Source organism: Ornithodoros turicata, chromosome 3 (genome assembly GCF_037126465.1).
Source record: "Ornithodoros turicata isolate Travis chromosome 3, ASM3712646v1, whole genome shotgun sequence".
Lineage (NCBI taxonomy): Eukaryota > Metazoa > Arthropoda > Arachnida > Ixodida > Argasidae > Ornithodoros > Ornithodoros turicata.
The window spans coordinates 91,256,202-91,277,965 of NC_088203.1; the positions used below are offsets into that span (position 1 = coordinate 91,256,202).

General features: G+C 43.5%; 3 protein-coding genes across 3 annotated transcripts; 2 read left to right on the top strand and 1 right to left on the bottom strand.

The window, feature by feature from the left end:
• Window positions 1–13: 13 nt before the first annotated feature.
• On the top strand, window positions 14–1,471 carry LOC135388826 (uncharacterized). The gene is made up of 4 exons (XM_064618655.1): window positions 14–346; window positions 417–623; window positions 782–980; window positions 1,241–1,471. Exons 1-4 carry the CDS (start codon window positions 132–134, stop codon window positions 1,298–1,300), a joined length of 681 nt encoding a protein of 226 aa, XP_064474725.1. The 5' UTR covers window positions 14–131; the 3' UTR covers window positions 1,301–1,471.
• LOC135388820 (phosphatidylinositol 3-kinase catalytic subunit type 3-like) lies at window positions 1,399–18,076 on the bottom strand. Its single transcript, XM_064618645.1, has 21 exons — window positions 17,517–18,076; window positions 17,126–17,314; window positions 16,685–16,828; window positions 16,486–16,609; window positions 13,945–14,127; window positions 13,785–13,856; window positions 10,978–11,082; window positions 10,253–10,345; window positions 9,175–9,485; window positions 8,806–8,938; window positions 8,000–8,067; window positions 7,830–7,935; window positions 6,851–6,967; window positions 6,526–6,789; window positions 5,392–5,461; window positions 5,177–5,326; window positions 4,237–4,311; window positions 4,005–4,173; window positions 3,206–3,296; window positions 3,016–3,141; window positions 1,399–1,798 (listed from the first exon to the last, which is right to left on the bottom strand). Exons 1-21 carry the CDS (start codon window positions 17,606–17,608, stop codon window positions 1,784–1,786), a joined length of 2,697 nt encoding a protein of 898 aa, XP_064474715.1. The 5' UTR covers window positions 17,609–18,076; the 3' UTR covers window positions 1,399–1,783.
• On the top strand, window positions 17,808–20,777 carry LOC135388824 (alpha-methylacyl-CoA racemase-like). Its single transcript, XM_064618651.1, has 6 exons — window positions 17,808–18,125; window positions 18,398–18,536; window positions 18,613–18,756; window positions 18,839–18,999; window positions 19,068–19,266; window positions 19,849–20,777. The coding sequence occupies exons 1-6, from the start codon at window positions 18,018–18,020 to the stop codon at window positions 20,247–20,249; spliced, it is 1,152 nt and encodes a 383-aa protein (XP_064474721.1). The 5' UTR covers window positions 17,808–18,017; the 3' UTR covers window positions 20,250–20,777.
• The last annotated feature ends 987 nt before the right edge of the window (window positions 20,778–21,764 follow it).

Below are 21,764 nucleotides of genomic sequence, written 5' to 3' on the forward strand. Positions count from 1 at the left end.
CTGATCATCACGATGATCATCGTCATCAGCGGGAACCACGAGCGGGATCGGTGGTTGTTATTGGTTGTTTTGAAGTTTGCTGTTTGGATTTAAAGTCGATAAAGCATAAAGCTCAGATTTGCTCAGATCGGATGGCTCAGAGGACGCAGAAAGAAATGGTCAGGGTCAAGGATGACAGTGGGGAGTTGGATGATGGAAGCTCGAAGGTGAACGCCGATAATGGCGAAAACCACTGCGCCAGTGAACATAGCACTGCCGAAAAGTCGAAGTACCAAGAAAATGTAGAAGTGAATAGATTTTATGAAGCCTTGTTGCACACCGTAAGCCGTAGTGTTAAGTCTTTTAGGTAAGACAACCCCCAAGTTTAACAACACGACTTACCGTCGGAGTACCAATGTACTCCCTTCTTTTTTCAGGGAGTCCGTCACCTGCTTGTGCGCGGAGAGCACATCCGGGCGTAGAGAGAGACTTAGGTCCGCTTCTGACAAGATTGCTGCTCAATTGCTCGCCACCGTAAAAGAGGACATGGAAGCCCTGGTTGACGAACAACGCCTCGCAGAGAAAATCTATCTCCTGTCTTTGTTGGAGAAAGAACAAACGAACTGGACGGGACAGATTGCGTGGTAAGGTGTCTGGAGTAGCAAGGCAGCTCGGGCTCAGATAACCCCCTCCATAATCCCATACAAACCAAACAAGGTTTAAAGGACACCCTTTTCCTTTCTGGCGTGTGCAGAGCACTCGTATGCAAATACATAAATACACACACTACGTTCCTTTACAGGCGACCGTCACGCGATCCAAACAGGGACATAGAAGATCATATTTATCCTCTCATGGAACACCATAAACAACAGCTCCAAGCTCACCTAGAGGAATGTAAGAAGGAGAACAGTAGGTTAGAGACAGAAGTTTCCGTTGGAAGGCTGCGGCTGAAGACCATTGTGGACAACACTGATCAGCAGACACGAAAATTTGAAAAGGTACTGATCTAGCACGTGGCAGAAGTCTTTCCAGGCATATTATACAATGGTAACCTTTACAGTTTTATCAACATCTCCCACAATATTCAGACCCCATGGATTTTTTTTCTTTTCTTTTCAGCAGTAGTTGTCATAGTATACTCATTTTGCTGCAGCCATGGTTCTGTGATTTTCATGAAGCCCCGCTATGTCTTTTCTTTTGTAAATGCATACGGACACAGCAGCATCGAGTATTTCATAAGCGCAACGTTGGTTTTCAGGAATGTAAAGGGATTGTAGCCAGAACAGCGCAGACCAGTCCACCACAACGTACCTTGTGACAACGGGTGACGCAGCGTTACATGTATTGTATGCCAAGTAGAGTACGTATGCTGTATGGATAGAGGTGCATGTTAATTATGTAAAATCGAGCCAGATATCAGTTCTGAAGTTTTTAGCCAAAAACCCTTTGTACTTTATTTTCACAATAAAAAATGACTATCCAAACAACTGACGCAGTGCTGTGCGAAGCCAAGAAAAAAAAAAAAGACACTGATGTTATCACAGTCCACGTAAAACATTTGGTCGCATTGTCTGCTCTTGAGAATAATTTAGAAAATTTACACACACTATCTCTACACATAATCTCTTATGTACAAGGATATATGCCAGACAATGCCTGTCCCTTCCAGTACAAAAAATAGGAGTCTCTGTGACACTTTCAATGCTGCACGCACTCTGACGAACACGTAGCACCAGGCTGTCTCGGCACGATTCAGTGTTCGTTGTGGTCCATTTCCTTTCTCATTTAGGGTAGGTTGACATCACCTCCTCCAGTACTGTACAAAGAATTACAAATCGCATGTAAAAAAAGTTGTCAGAATCCCAAAAGTGTTAGCCCTGCGCACATCATTTACTTCAGAAGAGCGTGTTCAGGGTCGGTGGCGTAGCCAGGGAGGGGTTTTTGGAGGGTTCAAACCCAACATCCCACCCCAAAATCTTATTTGCATTTGGGAGCGGGAAATGAAGGTGAAGTCCTCCTCCCCCATGTACAGTACCTATAGAACCGCTCCCAAAATATTTTTCTAGCCAAGCCACCGTTTGGAGTAATAGTATGTTCATCTTGGGTGAATGGGTAAATTGGATATTCACAAGCCACAGAGAGCACTAGTCGTTTTAAGCTGCTAAAACGTCAAGCAGGACAGGGTAACATGTAGCGGCTACAGAATTTATCTATTCTCAATATTTATCTATTCACAATACCTACTATCAATATTGTGTACAAGCTACAGTTGGCACAGATCTAGGACTGCTTATCAATTTCTGAATAGCTAAATTTTGTCTTTTATGAATTAATTGCATTAATACCTTGTCTGCCCAAGCAGAAGCGAAGCAACAATAACAATATGCAGACTGCAAGGCTATATTGGCACGTCAATGTTGTAAAAAAATTACGCCAAACTAAATGGCAATTGTCAATGGAAAACTTTAATTGAACATATGTAGGGTTTCTCGTTTTCGGTGATTATAATTTTTGAAACCTCCCAAAATGTGTAAAAAAATGAACGCAAAGCCAAATTTACAGTGATGCTAGTTTGAATTTGCTTATAACATCGTGAGATAACAGGATGCTTTCTCTTTGTCACCCACCTTCGCCCTGCCTCGTAATACCTCGGAAAATATAATCGCCGAAAACAAGAAACCCTAATATGCGATGTACTTGCTGTACGCACTGTACACAAGCATCAACTGGGTGTGTAACTGTAATTTGTAAAGGAAAGATGCCTATAGGAACGCACAGTAAATTATTTTGAATACCACTTGAAATATTTCAATATTGTTTCCCTTCAGGTATGTAAATGTGTGCTTAAATAAATATGCATTATACATATAAATCTACAACAAATAAACTAATAAATGTAATCCATAAAGTTGAGCATACACCGATGTTTATCGATCGTAGTACGTGAGTAATACCCTTTTTTTTCATGTCAATTTTTTTTTGTTTTGATTCAGGTCTGTCACTTTAGCACCACAATGTCATTGTGTTTCTTACTTGAGCAATCTTGTGAATCTGCTCCACGAGAGCTGGCATAACAGCACTAACGCTCACGTCAATCAGATTTTGCATATAGTGCACCGCTTCTTCGTCCGTTAGATCCAGGCGAAATTTATCCTGAACCTGTAGGGGTGAAAGTGAAATAGAGTCATGGTGACATCCAATTTAGAGCGGGACGTAAGATCACCTTCTTCACGGTTTTGTCCGGTTCGAGGGCTATGTCTGGCACACTTGCATCCACCATAAGAGAGAACAAGTTTAGTATCAAGTTGGCATGCCTGTATAGAAAGAAAAGATGACCATGTTACTGCAGAACACGTTTTCCTGAGTTCTGCCGGGTAGGACTGGTAAAGCTCGAACGAGGAAGCCATTATTTAATACTGCTCATGGAGGAGCTCCACATTCACTGTATATTCCCACTGCATAATCAGAAGGCAAAGCTAGCAAATAAACAGATCTCCCGTATCAGAATGAGACAGGGAAAGGCGTGCAGAGGAGCTAGAAAGCACAGCCACTTGCTTCAATATGCAGGTTGCCTGTTCGTGGCAGTGGGAGAAAAGGAAAAAAGGGGAAAGACGGGTTTCCATAGGCTCAATTTTGAAAGGTGCAGGGTTTGATTTGGGATGAGTAATATGCATTTTGTCCGCAGATTCATAGCAATAGTTTAGCAGCAGACAAAGATGTCCTAAGGCAGAAATAGTATAAAGTTTCTAAATACTGTTTCATCGCTACAACTTGCATAATTGCAACACCCCCCTCATGTAACGCCCCTCGCGGGCATTTGAGGTATTCGCATAAATAAAATAAAAAAATAAAAATAATGAAATCTACAACACTCCTGTGAGGTTTTACGAATAATTTCTCGGCCAATTTTTTGCACAAGTGTGATGACGATGTGTTGAAATGCACATATAGTTTGCCTTTTTTATGCCACAAGCGGCGTATACCAAAAAAATGCACATCCCTATGGAATAAACCGTGCTTACCTCCGTAAGTGCAGGAACGCTGTGTAACACTGTTTCCTGAATTCCTGATAATGCTCCGAGTTGATTCCTCCCATGGCTTCAACCATCTCCTTGCTCAACTTCATGGGTGGAGGTAGAGGCTTTGGGTCTCGTCCCAAGATGTACCCAAAGTCAATATGGAAGAGCTTTCCTAAAAGTGTAAAGATATGCTGTTGAACCCTAGTCTTCAAACTGTGATTAGTGTAGAACTGACCTGTTTTTGTGAGTAGAAGATTATCTAGATGCCTGTCACCAACTCCAAGAAGGTAAGTTATTACACAGTAACCCGCTGTGTGGCATGTGAAAAACTTCATTAGGTCACCCAACTTTTACGTCGCATGTTTTTTTATCAAGTGATAGATGAAGTACCGAAGACATTAAAATGACCAAATGCAGGGCACCACTGGTCATAGACCTAAAATCCGACTATCCACATGTTTTGCTACCTCCACCGCCCAAGCATGTTCTAGAACTCCACCCATATGATGAGATGCAGTGATGTGATGAGATAGTTTCCCAAGTAAGGTTTTGTGTCCCAGTAGATTTTGAACCAAGTTGAAGCATTAGTTGGCAATTTTCTAAGTGATGTGCCCACAGCATTTTTGTAGGGCCTTCATGAACATCTTTTTGGCAGTTTAAGCGAAGAAAAGACTGTTTGTAGCTTTGAGTACATTAAAAAAAGAACAAAAAACGAACAAGAATGTAGGACGATGAGTAGAGCCTGAAGTTTTCGGGAAATATTTTTTTCTAAATTCGGGGGGTAAAAATTGGGTAAATAAACATGTGCACTAAATTAATGTGAATTCGGGTGAAAAAACTTCCAGTATGCTAAATTTGGGGCAAAATCGGGCTCAGTTACTCAAACTAACTGTTGTGGTTTGGTACGAACGGTGATGTAACTGAATTTTTCTGCCAAACAAGTAAATTAGTGCATTCCTACAGACATCCCAGTGAGGGCAATTTGCCAGGTAAAAATCGGGGTTTCACCCTAAAGAGGCAACCTTCAATTCGGGGTGCAAATTCGGGGAAGAATCGGGTAAAACCCTAAAACCTCAGGCTCTAACGATGAGTAAAAAGCTCACACTTAACAAGCCTTGCTTCTAACATCTGCGTAGCAAAATGACAAGATTATTTTTTTTTAAATGTGGGCGTACCGCATGACTTGACGTAGGTGTCCATCACGTCGGGAGAGATCCCGTAGGGTCCTGTTTCGGATGGTGCGTGCTTTCGGAAGAACTTCTGAATTGTGTCCTCTGACGCTAATACTTCCGCCACAGATGTTGATTCTATGTACTGTACAAATCCTAGGGTATTCAAATTCACACGATTACGCATCACAATTCTCGCAGAAGTTCATGTCAAAGCATACCATGTTTTGTACTAGTGGCTAGTACGCAGTAAGGTGTGAGCTTCAGGTCCAGATTTTCTTTCCTGAGCAACTGTATGCACAAAAACAGTCGGAATCAGGATCAAGAGCATCTTTAGTCAAAAGCATGACATAAAGGAACAGTGCAGGACCCTAAGAAGGAGACCCGTGTTTGTCTGTAACAGATTGTTTGATGAGTACATAGCGTTTTCAAACATGAAATACAAGCGTAGTGCACTTGGAGCATGAAGAGCTGACGTTTGATCCCAACGTGCATGAAGCACACTTTCCTATGTGCAGGTCGTGTCGCAGTCCAAGAATGTAGGATCACTATGTGAGGGTGGACATGAACATAGTAGAATGTTGGTTCGAGTCCTACAGCTGGCTAACCTTTTCAGTGACTTCAATCTTTCATCATTAATTTCTTAGGCATTTGAGGCTTTGTATGTATATTTGTCCTTTCTATATGTGTTCCAGCCTCAGAACATCAATTGTCTCATAGTAGAATGTGTGAGCATTTCTATCTCACATGCTATGACGAGACCAACGTTATGTGCAGAACACAGCCTCTGTTTCAGGGAGTATATTTTGGATTGGATGTCGTGACAGACATGTGGTTTGAGAAGGAAAAAAACAGTTTTTTTCTGGAAACTGCAAGGAGCTGCGTGGCTCCTTTAAAATAGTGTTTAATGACTCGAAGTCTTATGGTTTTCTCAGACTCAGTGGGCAAAATTGACAGCAACTACTGTGCGCAACACGGGATGAAACTACGTACAACTAATTTTCCAACTACTAATCGGGAAGTATTTATCGGATGACTTTATCAAGGAAAAGGGAAGTTTTGGCAAAAATTTTGTCAAAAGGCACTTTGGCAAAAATATGTTTGTTTTGCAATATAAATCATGTTCGCAAATGTGTTCTGTTGTGCAGCCTCTAACAGGCTCTCATTTGAGACCAGCATCAGTATGGTGGAAATGAAACTGGTAATTGTCTCTCACCTCTTATAGGACACTGCGAGTGAAGGGAAATTGGGAAGAGGACTTGGACGAGAAACACGGTTTTAGGTGGGGTGTACCACAGAACATTGTAACAATAAAAAGCCGTAGTGGGTCCAGATGAATCGTGAGAGTAACGTACCTTATCCATGAGCGTGATTATCTGCAGTATAAGCTGATCCTGTCGCAGGTCGTCTCCATGCTTAAAAATAGCTACATATTCCTGGTCGTCTTCCGTGACAAACGTCAGTCGACAAGGCATGAGGGCAGATTTGAAGAGGGCAGATTTGGTCGGCAAGAGGCCCCGCACTCGAACACCGGGGTCCAGAGGTAGCGGCAATGCATCCGGAAAGCGCACCAACGACTGAGAGTCTGGTTCCAGCAATAATGAGTGCAACTTCTCAGTCTGTAATGACAGTGACAACTTTGTAGACCTTAAAAGGGGTCACGGGACACCCAGCCGATACCTTCTTGCGTCGATTTCCATTTTCTCTGGCCACTATCTTCATCAGGTTAACCAAGTGACTCACAAATGTTTGCTGTTTGCTTAACATTGCACGCCGCAGCTTGTATTCGCGGTTACCCTGCAAACATCAAATATATCTCGAGTTATCCGCAAGGAGTTAAACCCAGAGGAGTTATCCACAATTATATTCGAGTTATCCGCAAGGAGTTAAACCCGGAGGAGTTATCCGCAATTATATTCGAGTTATCCGCAAGGAGTTAAACCCAGAGGAGTTATCCGCAATTATATTCGAGTTATCCGCAAGGAGTTAAGCCCGGTTCCTCCCGAATCAGTTTACGAACGATTCGGGTTAAACTTGACTTCTCCCCGAATTCCAATCACGCGTCGATCGTCGACGTGACTCTTCCATCGAGACCTCCCAGACTTTGTCACGTGTCAGCCACTGACCAAAAGGGTAGCTAAGATGATAAAGAAAGGTCCACCCACTGGCATGAAAAAATAAAGAGAAACACCCAAATGCATAAATAGCGCATGACTTCATCTCGAATTTCGGATTTAAAAATGGCACCAGACTTTCCTCCACCGAATCTGGAAAAAGCATTTAGCCCGAAAAAGGCCGACCCTAAGTATATCACAAAAGTTCATTGCGTTGAAAGGAAAGAACGCTCCCCAGCGTAACTGAGACAAATATGCCTGACAGAAGCACCTGACTACAAACAACTCTCCTGCGGGTCTTTTGGCTCAAAATCAACATATTTCCAGAGTTCTACGTATTTTACTATGTGAGACCCACCAAGCTGGAGAATCACCTTGTCAGTGCACGTAACATTTCTCTTCATATATCGCTCCGTGCAGGAACTGCAGACTGTATGCATCCCAATTATTTATAATGCCAATAATAAATTGCCAATAATAAGTCGGCAAAAGGTGAAGCAAGTGATGCTTGAAGAGCTCACTATCCCAGTATGATATTCACGTACTCGTAGTAAGCAGTAGTTAAACCTCTTCATGACAGCCAGGTACATTTCTTTCACTCTCGAATCCTTTACCACGTTGTCTTGGTCTTCGCTTTCTACGTGAAGGTACCTTGAAAGACAGAAGATAATCTGTTGGAATGGCTCTGGCCACGTGCATGCGTGTACGGGCTTACCAGTAAAAGTAATTGGCTAAAGTGTCGCTGCTGCACGCTCTGTTGATTAGAAAGGTTGCGAGGTCGCACTGAAATATAAATTGTGTGGGTTCTTTGCTGAGCAAATTGTTGCAGCAAAAGAGCGCTGTGCAGTCGATAGTTACCACCCTCACCCAACTTACATCGCCATTGGACAGAAAAGTAATGCAAGCAAGCTGGTGTGTACTTGACATTGGTAAACTGTTTCACTTCCTCTATCGTATACCCTCCTTCTATCGTATACTCCTCCTTTCTCCTTGCATTTCATTGTTGTACGATGCACATCAAAGTTAACTTGAACGCAGCCCCAGCCTGCGAAGGGGGAAGGGAGCCACCCTGGTGGCAGCGCCAAGCAGAAAACAACGCCTTCATAATGAGAGTCACCCCTCTAGATAATATAGATGACCAAATAAATGAATAATGAAAATAATAGATAACTTTTATCCTATTCATCCAGGGGTACGACCAATGCAGTCTGCAGTGGCATGCGTGGTTCCGTCTGATATTACCAACATTAATTGTACCTAGAGCTTTGTGTTTTAGGGTAAAAGCCCAGATTTGCACCATCGACAATTAGGATAAAACGCCAAAAACCTGGACTACAAACCTGCAAAAGTGCAAATTCAGCCACTAATATACACACACTGGAGAACGCTAAACACTGCACATTCAACACAACCTCTTGGCATCTGGTGTTCGTCCGAATCTGATTTTCCACCCAATATTTCCCAGTTTTACCCTATTTTTGCTCCCCCCAGTAGTACAAAATTAACAATAGCTGAACTGACCTCAGAATGTTGTCCAGTTCGAGCACTTTCTGGGACAAAAGAATCTTCCCCACATGAAACGACGCCTGGGTTCCTCAAAACGTCTGAATGCGGGTCTGTTCGTTGTAACCCATCTGATCCACTAATGCTTAGCCTAAGTAAGGACACCAACGTTAAGCATACTCATTCAAAGAAAACAAGTGGTTTTGAGTCTTTGTAAATACACAGATATACATGTAGCTCATGATAACATCATTAGATAAGCGAAAAAACAAATTATCATTGACCACAGTAAATACTGCACGCAGCTGTACAATTTCATGTGCAGCTCATTCCATGCTGTAATATGATGTCAAATAATGACATTTCGATTTCAAACACGTCACCTACCTATCTCCTCTTTCACCTGGCGTAGGAGATCCACTTTCAGCCTGCGGTGGTGCAGAATTCAGCACCTCTTCGCAGTGTTCGTACTTGAGGGCTTGCACCAATTGTAGCAGGTACAAAAAGAGGTCATCGCTGTCTGCCTGCTGCAGCCTCGCTACAGCATAATGGCGCACTTCGGGGTGCTGGAAGTCGGGGCCAAGAAGCTCCAGGGCATCTTCCACATCCATGGGCTGCCACGCCCGTAGCAGTTCTAGCGCCTGAGCGGCCTCATTCCGCACTGACCAATTGACACACTTCACGAACTTCGCTAAGGCCTAAGAACGCAATAGAGAGTCTGATATACGTATACAGGTAATACGCTGTAGAACCCTATTATTTCGCGCCCCCTTAATTTTCGTGAAATTTGCAAAATCTTTGGCTTTTACTTTGGCTTTTAAAAATTTTACTGGCTTGAACCACTGGTACAAGCTCACCTTCAATGTGCACACTCCATGGTCAACTAGACAACCGATGACCGTGGTATGATAAACGCGATTAAAACGTAAAGATGAAAACGCAAGATAAACACGACAAAAGATAAATGTGGAGCTTCCTGATCACTGGGGGCCTTAGGGCAAGGTGCAAAGGGGCATTGTCGTCCTCGTCCCTCATTTTCTGTCTCAGCGGCTTATTCTCCAGTGCCAGTGGTTTACCCAGAATTTCGTCCTTAAGGGGGGGGGGCTTTGCAAGGAGGTGTATTTACATGCTTTTGTTGAAATATTGGGCAGCCTCACAAAATTTTATGGGGGTCTCCTCCAGCTTTTTCTTTTCTTTTTTTTTTTGGGGGGGGGGGGGGTTTGGATAAATCACTGTCCATCGCTTCGACATGCTTCCAACAAATGGAGGTCAACGATCCACGTTTTCAACGGACGGAGTATAAACGGCGATCCGGAGTGTTCAGTGGCATTCCCAAATATTAGTGGCCGCGAATATACTGACTGCGCCCAATTCGCTAAATTTTGGGGGCGCAAAGTAGTAATAGGGTTCCACAGCACCAATAAACAGTGAACGCGTGAAGTTGCCATTTGATTGCAGCACTTACTTTTTTCTGGCTAGTGAGATAAAACCGGAATTTCCAAACTAGGTCTTGTTCTTCAATGGAGAGTTGTTTCGTCGATGGGTAATTCACGATAGCCTTGAGAGCAGACAATGTTTCATTCAGACCAAACAGAAGCAAGTTATGCTCAAACCATTTAAAAAAATTGAGTTACTGGCTGGTACTATATCCAGAGACCCATTACACAGCCAGTGCTCAACAACAACAATAGTCAAATCCAAACCCTTACTGGAAATGAAGATTCACCATATTTACTGCTATTCTAGCATAACGGTATATGGATAGAATTTTATAAGATAGAAAAATTCCCTTTTTTTTTCAATTACAATAAATGGCAATATATATCCAAGGTGAAGTTGTCCACCTTATAGCTGCAATAGCGCACTCCTGGGGCATTGTCCTCACTAAGTTTGACTAGTGAACATCTTTATTATGAAAGACAGGAGCTCAGCACAATGATAGAACCTGTTCCCCTGGTGTGTGTTTGATGCAGTTTTCAGAAAAGGGACTGTGCCAATATAACATGACGAAATGGCGTTGGCAAAAAAAAAAAAAGAAACAGTAGATCGGCAGGTCGTTTTTGTTGCTCTGCCAGAGAAGCACTTTCCTGCTTAACCTTAAGTGCTAGGGATGCTACGTTAAAGCAAACTCAAGGATGTCGCACAGCAAGAAGAAAGTGCGAGCAAAGAAGAAAACGAAATTATACATACATTGAGCTGGTCTCGCATCGCAGCATTCGGCTTCAAATCCTTGTCCGTCAGGCCAGACCTCAAACTACGAGAAAGTTTATGGTGTTTGCTCTCGACCAGATTTTCCTGTTTGCAAACAAAGGTGAAAAAGATGCTTTCAGAACAATAACAGATTCACAAACAACGTATGCACAATATGCAACAGGGCATACTGAAGAAAAACTGTCTTCGCAGGTGCACAAAGAAGGAACAAGATGCAATATGCCATCACAGATGCAATATGCCATAGCCCCTTTTTTTTTTTTCACCTTGATGGAGTGAAAAGTTCGACGCAAGATGTCACTTGACATGTCATACAGGCGCAAACACTCGTGCATGCCGCACGAGCTCCCGCGCGACGTGGCGGCATTCGAGCCCTCGGGCTCCGGAGGCCAGGCGTTCGGCGGATCGCCGAGGCCGTTGATCCTTTCGCCTTGTTTTGTGTACAGTACTGAGGACATGCTCGTGTGCCAGCTGAATTTCGTCATGCGCGAAGAAATGAGCCTGTCGTGCCTCCATGGAGGAGAGGAAGTGGGCAGGTGTTTAGCAATATGGGACCTTCCAGGTGAGAGGAGAGGGGGGAAAGGGGGTGAGACAGGTGTTACGTTTGAAGGACAGCTGTACACAATGCGACCCGGTGGTATTGACGGCTGGAAGCCCGATCACGCGCGATGTGTCCCCTTACTTCATTGGTGGTACGGTTTGATTGATATCGGAGGAATACGCATGAAAAAAAAAAAAAAGAAAACAGGCGGTTAGAAAAAGAACTGCGCGTTAAATTGCTTCTGCAAAAAAACTTTTTTTGCGTCTCGAACATATATGTGTCGGCACTTGGTATGGCACTAAGAATTTGAGTTATGGTAAATTTCGCTGTGTGGTCTATCTCGTAAGGAATCACTGCGACATGTGAAAAATAATGATCCATTCTTGCATGCACAGAAGGTGGGTGAGTGAGTGCGCTTGTGTGTCTGAGCAAGGCTTGCCACGTTGATGAGAATGTGTGGACTGGGTGTGGACCTGAACCCAATGCTGGTGCCGTTTCATCAACCACCATTCTTTAACCAATATACGCAACTGTGCACTGCGAGATTCAAGTGTTACGCTCATCGTTACATGCTTCATCAATCACTGAGCAATCAAAGAGCACTGAGGTGCACCGTGAACGGTCATTTCCCAGGAAATCGACCTCTGGGGGGTTCCAAGCTTCCAGTGGGGGAAGAGGTATAACACTTCACTATCTTGTAGCTTTTGCAGTACCTATATGCATACCTGAACACTAGATAGGTAGAAAAATCACTCAAAATAATTGCTGAGGGTTTTATTTCAGTACTAAACACACATTTTTAGCACGGGTTGCTTATTACATGCTTCCCATTCGTGCAGAAATATCACGATTTCATAGCAACATCAATAAAATAGCCATGCTCCACCAGGGGCACTATTTAGGTCAGGGGTCGAAACCGGAACTGAACCGTAACCGAAAACCGCAAAAAAACGTTATTTTTTGCCGCACCGAACCCGAACCGTAAACGTTTTTTTTTTTCCCCTTGAACGAACCGGAACTGAACCGAAAAAATATGATGCGGTAACCGGTTCGCCAGACGGTAAAAACGCATATACCTTTCCACTCGAGTGCCGCAACCAGCTCCCTGCATCGCTCGGAATTTTTCCGAATTTATGGAGCGGACAAATTGATAAACCAAGAAGTGGTGAGTCCATCCGCCTCTTAGAGCCTCACCTCCAAAAGGTTCACGACATCCCGTACATTTTTGTGACCCGAGCTGTAGAAAAAAAAAGATGTGCTACACGACAGCTACTCTTTGCACTAATGCCTTGGCTGCTTCCTCTCATTCAGCGTCGCAGTATGAAGGCGACGAAAATTTTAATAGTTCACAATGATATCCAGAAGCAACACAGACCTCTAGCGACCACAGGGAAGAGGTTCGCGTGTGGTCCAGGGCATGGAGGAAGGAAACACAGGACTGGCATCTCGCCCTATTTTCAACGGGGAGCAACGTGCCGGTCTGTGCATGGAACTCTGGGAAACTCCTATCTACTACGCGACCACTTTCTTGCCTCTGTCTCTTTTTTTTTTTTTTTCTAAATCGGTGATAACCTTTTGCAATGGAGTTCAATTGTATGCTGTGCGCAATTACCCGGACCTTTTTCGGTACAGTAAAAGATGATCTGCTGTGAATTGCATAGTTCTTTGTTTCCTATGAAGTGTAGATGTGAGGGAATAAGAGGAAGGAAGGAGGAGCAAGCCATCGCCGCAACCTGATATTACCTCTCACATGTGATACACTGATTAGCACAGCACATGTAAACCTGTTCGAACCAATTAATATCGGTTCCAACCGTTAGTTTGGTTGCGCTGAACCCGAACCGATAACGTTGAACCGGAACTTGAACCGAACCCCAAAAAATAACGGTTTCGACCCCTGATTTAGGTACAGAATTAATGTAGCTTAAAAAAAGGCTCTATGCAAAGAAGCAGCATACGAAAAATCAACGATTCACATCGTTCGCTATCAGCAGGTTATCAGATATAGCAACAAGGCAAAGAGCAGTGCAAGAGGGTTTCTCCGTGTTTAGCAAAGGAGTAGGAGCTTGTGTAATGGGCTTGTAGGTAATTTTAGCAGGGCATTTGTGGGTTCTGGACATTTTTGTGGGAATGACGCTCCATGAAATCGTTCACTGTCATTTGTATTCTACAAGTAAAAACAAGTGCACAGGTGCAAAAAGCTTTCACACAGAAAGTGAGCAGATGTTAGTGAAAACGCACTCACCAGGCTCACGTCAGGATCTGGTATGGTAACTATTTCGTTGGGAGCTGCATACTGGCACGGTTCACTGCCATCCTACATACAATCAACAGCCCTCAGCACAAAATGTGAGAGGGATAAAAAAAAAAAAAAAAAGAAAGCTGAACGTTCTGGGTTCTCCTACCTTTTCAAAGTAAACCACAGAGTATTCCACATTCTCGTGAACAATCCTGGGGAACTCGATCATGAGAAACATTTGGTTGGAACTGCACTTCTCGTTGTTGTTCACAACCTCAATTTCTCGAAAGGTCAGACGGTCGAGCCAGTCCACTTTCATAAGGTGACCATTGCGGTGCTTTTTGCTCAGCTGGGAATCAAGAGAAAGAGCACACAGTTAAGTCACAATATGTGTTAACCCCTGCACCTGAGAGTAATGTCATACTCAGGTACGGCAACAGCGGATGGGATACTGAAAGCAACGATGCCACTCAACAGACAGTTTATGTGTCTCAGAGGACTGTACTGGGAGAGTTGGTACTAGAGATGCGAAGGCCCGGAAAAAAAAAAGAAAATTTTGGAGAAAAAAACGTTTTTTTTTCGGGTTTTTTCCTCGCCTCCGGAAAAATTGCCCAAAATTTCCAGGCAACAAAATTCAAAAATGTAAATTTTCGTGCCTTCGACGCATTCCAACCCGCCACCAGTGCCTTAGGTGCCTCTAATCCGCCAACAACCACCAACTTAGAGCTCCATCTGGCTGCTCCAAGTGATCGCCATCGCGTTCACATAATGTCGGAGTTCTGGTCGGAGTGGACGGGTTGTTCCAATTATTATCCATTATATCTCATCCATTACCATCATATCCTATCCATTATATATCATCCAATATATTCCATTATCGCTGAGTGGACAGCAGTCTCATGAGATGCTCTGCTCTGAATTTATGCCTAGAGGGTGAACACTACTAAAGTTTCTAGCTCATTGTATGCTGTGGCTTGGCTGGCAATGCTTCGACTCAGCAGTAACCGCGTTTGTTTCCATTGCCTCCAATTTTTTGGAAAAAAAAACGAGAAAGACGTTTTTTTTTCGAGCGATTGAAAATTTTCGGAAATTTTGCATCTCTAGTTGGTACATGTTAAGGACTTGACTGCAGCACAGAAAACAATGACAACAGTGTTAGACGGAGGATACGGTACACTTGCTAGTACACGCTAGTACACACTTACGGTACACGCTCAACTAGTGAATTTTCATTCAAAAGCAAAAGTCAGATCTACGGTAACCGACAGGTTTTGCAAAAGCGATTGGTATCTGAAAGGACTGTGCATGCCTGTCGCATAACGAAATTGTTATCTCTACCTGTAGAAAGACCCCGTCTCTACCCTTTCTTCTACGGACACAGAGAACAAATTTGTCACGCAATACGCCTGTGTAGTTCTTTCAGATACCAACAACTTTTGCGAAACCTTTCAGTTCCTGTAGATCTTATCTCTGTTTAGCTCTATAAATGTGTCCTTTTCGAATAGAAATTCACTAGTTGAGAGTCTGCAGGTGTACATTTGCTTGGATAGAGCAGTGGATGTCTGCGGACATTCAATGTCAGTGGCGTCACTATGGTATGCGTCAGCCAGAGTGTGCACCACCCCTCCCTTCCGATAATGGACCCTTCTCCATATGAGGAGATATATAACAAACCACATTATACCACAAGAAAAAAAAAATCGCATGCTCACAAAGGCTCATGATGTTTTTGGCGTTATCACACCTAAGAGAAAGAGAGGAAGCGGTGGTTCTGGTGTGGTGCATCACCCCCTTCCGTCGCGTCACCCGCTGCAGACTGCACCCTTTGCACCCCCTAGTAATGTCACTGTTCAATGTTCCTTCATAGGCAGAGCCATCGTGAGGCAAGTTTGCGCCCAGGGCAGAGCAAATCTGAAGTGTGGACTCAAGGACACAACCGGACTCAAGTCACAGCACTTGAAAATCCACGATATGCGGTGTCACCCAAGTTAAAGTATCGGGTTTGTAATGAAGATAAATGACTAAATGAATATTTGGGAGCTAAACTATACGTTGGAGGATGTATTATGCGCTAAAAGCTTATACAAAAATGCCACTTAGTCAAGTTGTTTGTGGATAAATTGTGTAAATTTAAAAATGCTGCCCTCTTAACATTTCCAATGGCCAATTTGTGTGGCCATTTGTGTGGCCAAGTGGCAAGTTTACTAACGATGAAAGAGGCTTTGTATGTATTGGTCCTTTCTATGTTGTTCCAGCCGCAGAACATCAGTTCTCTAAAAGTTTACTAAGCACTTCTGCACAAAACTCCATTCAACTTGCCTTGTGTGCTATGTACCACTTTTGTACAAATCAGTAAAATCTGTGTACTGAATAGAAGGGTCCACACAGTTGGATTCACTATGTGAGACGTTGCATTTATAAATTCCCCATGGCTGTCCTAAAGATATCCTGGAGACCTCTAAAAGCTTTAACCTACCCACGTGTGACAGAACTACATAATGCAGTAGACAATGAAGAGAAACTAAGCATGGGTGTATCTTTCTACCTGCCTCATAAGGAATGAGGCAGATAAAAAGATACCCCCAGGGTTGATGCTGTTCCACGACATATATCAAGTATGTCCAGAGCAGAATATCAGCAATAATCCGACATCCAAACACAGCTTTTGCAACCAGAGACATACTTTGATATCGTAAAACTGACTCACTTTAACCAAGCGGCTCATCTGATCTTTGCTTCCGTAAACCTTTCCAGGTGTCTGTGTCTTGCTGCCACCATCTGCTTCCACGCCTAACCAGAGACGAAGATCATGCATGCCCTGCCTCATCGCACTGCGGACAAGAGACCGACAATGTAGTAATCATATAGCAATCATATTTTTGTCAGATACACAACAATGTTCCTACCCATATTTTCCGAATATGGAAACTGTGGTACCACCGACTGGCATCGTCTGCCTGGGGCCGTACACATCCCAGACTGTGAAAGCCAGGACTGCATTGCGTGGTAAGTCGTTGAATTTCAAAGGAAGTGTCAGCCATTCGTTCCAGCTGCCAGTAAAAATGCAAGTTCATAATGCATTGACGGTCTTCAGTGGTTCTATTTACAATAACTGTTAACGCCTGAGTTAATGTATTCATAAAAACAGGTCGATTTTCTATTCAAAAAAGGGAAGGAAACGTGCAGCTGAAATCGAGCGTCAGATTATTGTGTATGAACTACATTTGAAGGAAAATGCACAACCACAGTGACTTCCGTTATCTCTGACTCAGAGGGGCGCGACAAGTCCTTGACATGGGGACAATCGTGTCACAGTTATTCAACAGAACGTCGAAGTCAAAACTCACTTCCATCTTGTTGTGAATGGCTTGTAAGACGTATAAGTCGGAAGCGCAAGAGGTTTCCCACTCGAGAACACTTGACAAGACACCACTAAATCCGAGCAATTGCTATCATACAGTCCAGAATGCTTCAGCATTGGGTCATTCATCAGCTCTTGGTAGCTCGGCTTTTCACGAGTCCCTTCCAATGTACCCCTGCATAACAGAAATTTCATTGAAAAGCGGTTATGCGTTGGCAGTTTGCAAATAAAGACATGTTAGAGGTTCTCAAGAGTACTAAGCTTATAATAGTTGTAACAGCTGTGGGACCAAGCAACTGTCAACAGAGCAAAATCGCGTCGGACGCAGTTAGAGACACTAATGTCAACCAACAGTTCTGCGACGAAAACACACTTACACTTTGATCTTAAAGTTTGCGTCCACATCGCAGCTGTATACATGGTGAAATGTTTGAGAGCTTCCCGAATCCTCTGAGTAGGCCGCCATCATGAATGGCGCTACCTCGCAGCGAAATTTCGCTGCTCTTCCGCCTTTTTGTTGCGTACTTCCTTTAACTGTAATCTTAAATTTTCCGCGAATGAAATTCGGTAGGAATAGTATAGTGCGATATTTAAAAGATATTTAGATGCGAAATAAATATGTTAGATATTTCGCGGGCATTTCGCTGATGCGGAGCTTCAAAGAGCAGAAACGTAAATAAACAAAAATGTCAACAAACTTGACTGTCTGTCAGGGTTGGGTCAAATGATGCCAGGTTTTTGAACTTCGTGAACGCACAGTGCTACCTCTATTCCTTTCAGCAAACATATTAAAACTTCCGTGATGTCGCGTTCATAGTGGTTGCTTCAATTTCCTGCCCTTGTCAGTGTCAAATATAAGCTCTCCGCCGAAGCCGGCTATGGCACTCAAAGGAGTTCGTGTTCTTGAGATGGCAGGTCTGGCACCTGGACCCTTCTGTGGGATGGTTCTGCGGGACTTTGGAGCGACAGTTGTGCGCATAGATAAGGTAACCTTGTCTGTGGCGCACTTGCAGTGTTGCCTGTCTTGTTATTTTCCATGATGGTTCATTCGTTGATGTTGTTACTCGCATTGAAGTCCCGTAAAATATATGCTAACTGTATTGAAAGATGTTGTATCAATGTGTCAGTCAAAGAAGTGAGAGAGTCTAGGCACAGATGAGAACCCTCTTTCACATTATCCATTCCTCTGTTTTGCCTGTTTGCTCATGTTCTTAATATACAAAATTTCATCTGACCGAAACATTTGTTTCGATTGCAGCCACACCCTTATATGGACGCCGACAGGCTTTCTAGGGGCAAGATGTCCATCGTAATAAATATGAAAGATAAAAAGGGAATCACTTTGCTAAAGAGAATGGCAGATAAGTCTGATGTGTTGATCGAACCTTACCGTCCAGGTACAAGTTTCAACATGAAAACACTTTATCAATTAAGTGATGCATTTGGACTACCTAACCTCTCTTCTCTTGATAGGTGTCATGGAAAGGCTTGGACTGGGACCAGAAACTTTACAAAAATCAAATCCAGGGCTTATCTATGCCCGCATCAGTGGCTTTGGTCAAAACGGGCCGTTCGCCCACATGGCTGGCCATGATATCAACTACGTGGCCCTCTCAGGCAATAAGTGCATAAGAATTTTAAGCTTTCCATAATTTTCGTGCTCTTGCATATATTATAAGAGGCATTACCATTTGCACAGGTGTACTGTCGATGCTCGGAGAACACAACAGAAATCCGCAACCACCGGTAAACATACTTGCCGACTTTGCGGGAGGAGGATTGCTCTGTGCTCTCGGCATCTGTATGGCTCTCTTGGAAAGGCACAAGTCTGGCCTCGGACAAGTGATCGATGCTAGCATGGTGAGCCGCACATTTCTGGCTCTGCCTGACGAGATTCTGCTAACAGATTTGGTGCCACGTTTGTTCAGGTGGAAGGTGCTGCGTATGTGAGCAGTTTCCTGTGGAGATCCAGAAGCTCGAAGATGTCAATTCCTATATGGGTCAACGAGCGTGGCAAAGACCTACTGGATGGGGGAGCACATTTTTACAATACTTACGAGACGAAGGATGGACAGTACATGGCTGTGGGGGCTCTAGAGCCACAGTTTTACGAGAAGCTGTTACAGGGTATGCACGCAGTATTATACAAGATGGTAAAATTTCTTCTCCCCACCTTTAGTAAATATAATGGATCCTAGTATTTTCGAGTTAAACCAGGTAGAAGGCTCTTCTGCCCTCCCTGATTTGCCTCACACGTCACTTACGTAAAACCCAAAAAACAAACTTGATAGACTGCAAAATCCACCCACAAACATCGGCAGTGGAGAAATTTAGGTGCTGTACACTGAGCACAGCCCCTCCAACATCTTGTGTTCAGGGAACGGAAACTGAACCTGAACCGAAAACCGCTAAAAACCCCTATTTTTCGCGGAACCGGAACTGTTCACTTTTCGGAATTCCGGAAACTGGAATTCACTTTCCTGAACCGGTTTAAACTGGTTTGAACTGATATTTTGCACTGCTGCAAAGCTGAACCCAACCCGAACCACAAAAGATAACGGTTCCACCTGCTTGTGTTCATCTAAAATATGAGAATCATCGTTTATACCTTGCTAAAAAAAATCAGCTTTTCCACCCAATATTGTCTGATTTTACCCTGTTTTACAGTTCCTGAAATAAAACCAGCCTTTGGAATTCTCTCTCTTGTAGGACTAGGACTTGAAGGTGACACCGCAACACAGTTTGGGGACTGGGACGACTGTCGGCAACTCTTTGCTACGATATTCAAGTCTAAAACGCAGGAAGAATGGTGCAGCATATTTGATGGAAGCGACTCTTGCGTCGTTCCTGTGCTGCCGTACCACAAGGCCCACGAGCATCGTCATAATGCAGAACGGCGTTCGTTCGCACCTTCCGGAGACGGCTGCATCGTTCCGAGACCTTCTCCCCGGTTGTCACGGACGCCGGCTGAACCTGATTACGAGGAACCGCGTGCAGGGCAACATACCAACACTATCCTGGAGAGTTACGGCTTCAGCAAAGCAGAAATAGACGACCTGTTGGAAAAAAATGTTGTTGAGGCAGAAGCGAGAAGAAAGTCAAAACTATAACAGTTATACTTCATAATGAATGGGCTGGTTGTTGGGTCTTTTTGTCGGGCATTTGTTGAGCATTCACGTGGGTCGTGTTCAGATATGTTTTTGCTAGGCTCCAGTTGGTGCATTGTATTTGTGGTGAGAAGTAATTCACAGGAATTTACCGAGTGAGATTACTGGTGTACCAATTTATTTTGATAATGATATTCACACCAGCAAAACTTACTTCGTAAACATAGCGAAACCCAGCAAATCCAAATAGATAGTGCATCTGCAGGGTACGCACTCCAAAATCAACTCTGAGTATGTTCATAATGCTGAGCTTCACTACATAACTTGTTCACAACGATATTGTGTTCTTTTTATTTTTTTTTATGTGTGTTTTTCTTATGTTGTTTTCTGATATCGTGGTGCCTTTGCATGCATGGAATTTGAATTTAGTGCCTCCGCTGGAAGTCGCAGGAAGTAACGAGGTGGTAATGGTGTCTTTGTATGCATGGCTGTACCTGAGCATATTAAGCAGTAAAAGCCCGTTTTAAAGGAGCCGTGTATGCGTTCATAGATTTCAGATTCATGTTGTAGCAGAGGACACAACAAACATCACGTGTTTTTACATAATGTTCAACTAATCTGGAGCGCGTGCTGCAGGTGCAACCTCTTTCATTCCTTCCTAGAAAGTGAGATGAACGTGTCCCCGTCACGATATATCTAGACCCTCGGCTTGGGGAAGGGGAGGGTAGAGAGGGAAATCCAATGTACAAAGTGACATTTGGGGGATCCCCCCTGATCTACGCTTTTTTCTCTTTTTTTTTTTTTTTTTTTTCTGCGCGAATGAGCCGAATCTGCAATATCACGCTCTTCTATAGGAGCCATTTTTTTTTTTTTTAAGAGCGTGGGTTCAAATAACTATTGGCTCCAATTCTGTTATCTCGCATTTCCCCCGAAAACATCTACCGTTTTTCTTTTTAATAATGAATTGTCAGTAATTAGCCGTCCAGTAGTCACATGCGCTTTCCAACAGGATGTCCGCGCAACCCGCCTGCAGTAAGTTAGGGTCACCCTTTGTAGAAGCGTATGCCGCGAAGCCGCCAGTTACTCCCACGCTTACCGTGCATGAATCATGCTGTGTACCGATTTCACAGACTTTTTCAAACCTCTTCTGCTACGTATTTACTCAACTCCAAAATGTAGTGTGTCGCTAACCGTATAGCTGTACACATTTGTGAGCGAATCGCGTGCTGTGCGTGGGCGTCAAGATGGCGTAAATTCGTAGCAGACGACGTGGTTGTCTTCATCCTATGCCCGCAAAAAATGGCATCAGTGTTACTCCCACAGCTTTTCAAAGCATAAAAAATATGTAGAGATTAAAAACACACCCTGTATAACCAACAAAAAAGTCGTGTGTGAAGTGCTTTTCTCGTTTTATTGTTACTTCGGGAGGTGAAGTAATCAGCACCTGAACGCGAAACGAAAGACCTCGCTGGAAATGCGGACATGATGAAGCATGGCGTCCAACCGTTCAGTGCATCG

What these genes read in the sequence shown, in the direction of transcription:
- LOC135388826 (XM_064618655.1), top strand. Translation starts at nt 132, where the DNA reads ATGGCTCAGAGGACGCAGAAAGAAATGGTCAGGGTCAAGGATGACAGT. An exon ending in CGTAGTGTTAAGTCTTTTAG is followed by an intron (nt 347 to 416) that starts GTAAGACAACCC and finishes TTCTTTTTTCAG; the next exon opens with GGAGTCCGTCACCTGCTTGT. An exon ending in TGGACGGGACAGATTGCGTG is followed by an intron (nt 624 to 781) that starts GTAAGGTGTCTG and finishes GTTCCTTTACAG; the next exon opens with GCGACCGTCACGCGATCCAA.
- LOC135388820 (XM_064618645.1), bottom strand. Translation starts at nt 17,608, where the DNA reads ATGATGGCGGCCTACTCAGAGGATTCGGGAAGCTCTCAAACATTTCAC. An exon ending in AGATGAGCCGCTTGGTTAAA is followed by an intron (nt 14,128 to 16,485) that starts GTGAGTCAGTTT and finishes CTTGATTCCCAG; the next exon opens with CTGAGCAAAAAGCACCGCAA. An exon ending in TTAGCCAATTACTTTTACTG is followed by an intron (nt 7,936 to 7,999) that starts GTAAGCCCGTAC and finishes CTGTCTTTCAAG; the next exon opens with GTACCTTCACGTAGAAAGCG.
- LOC135388824 (XM_064618651.1), top strand. Translation starts at nt 18,018, where the DNA reads ATGGCACTCAAAGGAGTTCGTGTTCTTGAGATGGCAGGTCTGGCACCT. An exon ending in CAACTACGTGGCCCTCTCAG is followed by an intron (nt 18,757 to 18,838) that starts GCAATAAGTGCA and finishes CCATTTGCACAG; the next exon opens with GTGTACTGTCGATGCTCGGA. An exon ending in AAGTGATCGATGCTAGCATG is followed by an intron (nt 19,000 to 19,067) that starts GTGAGCCGCACA and finishes ACGTTTGTTCAG; the next exon opens with GTGGAAGGTGCTGCGTATGT.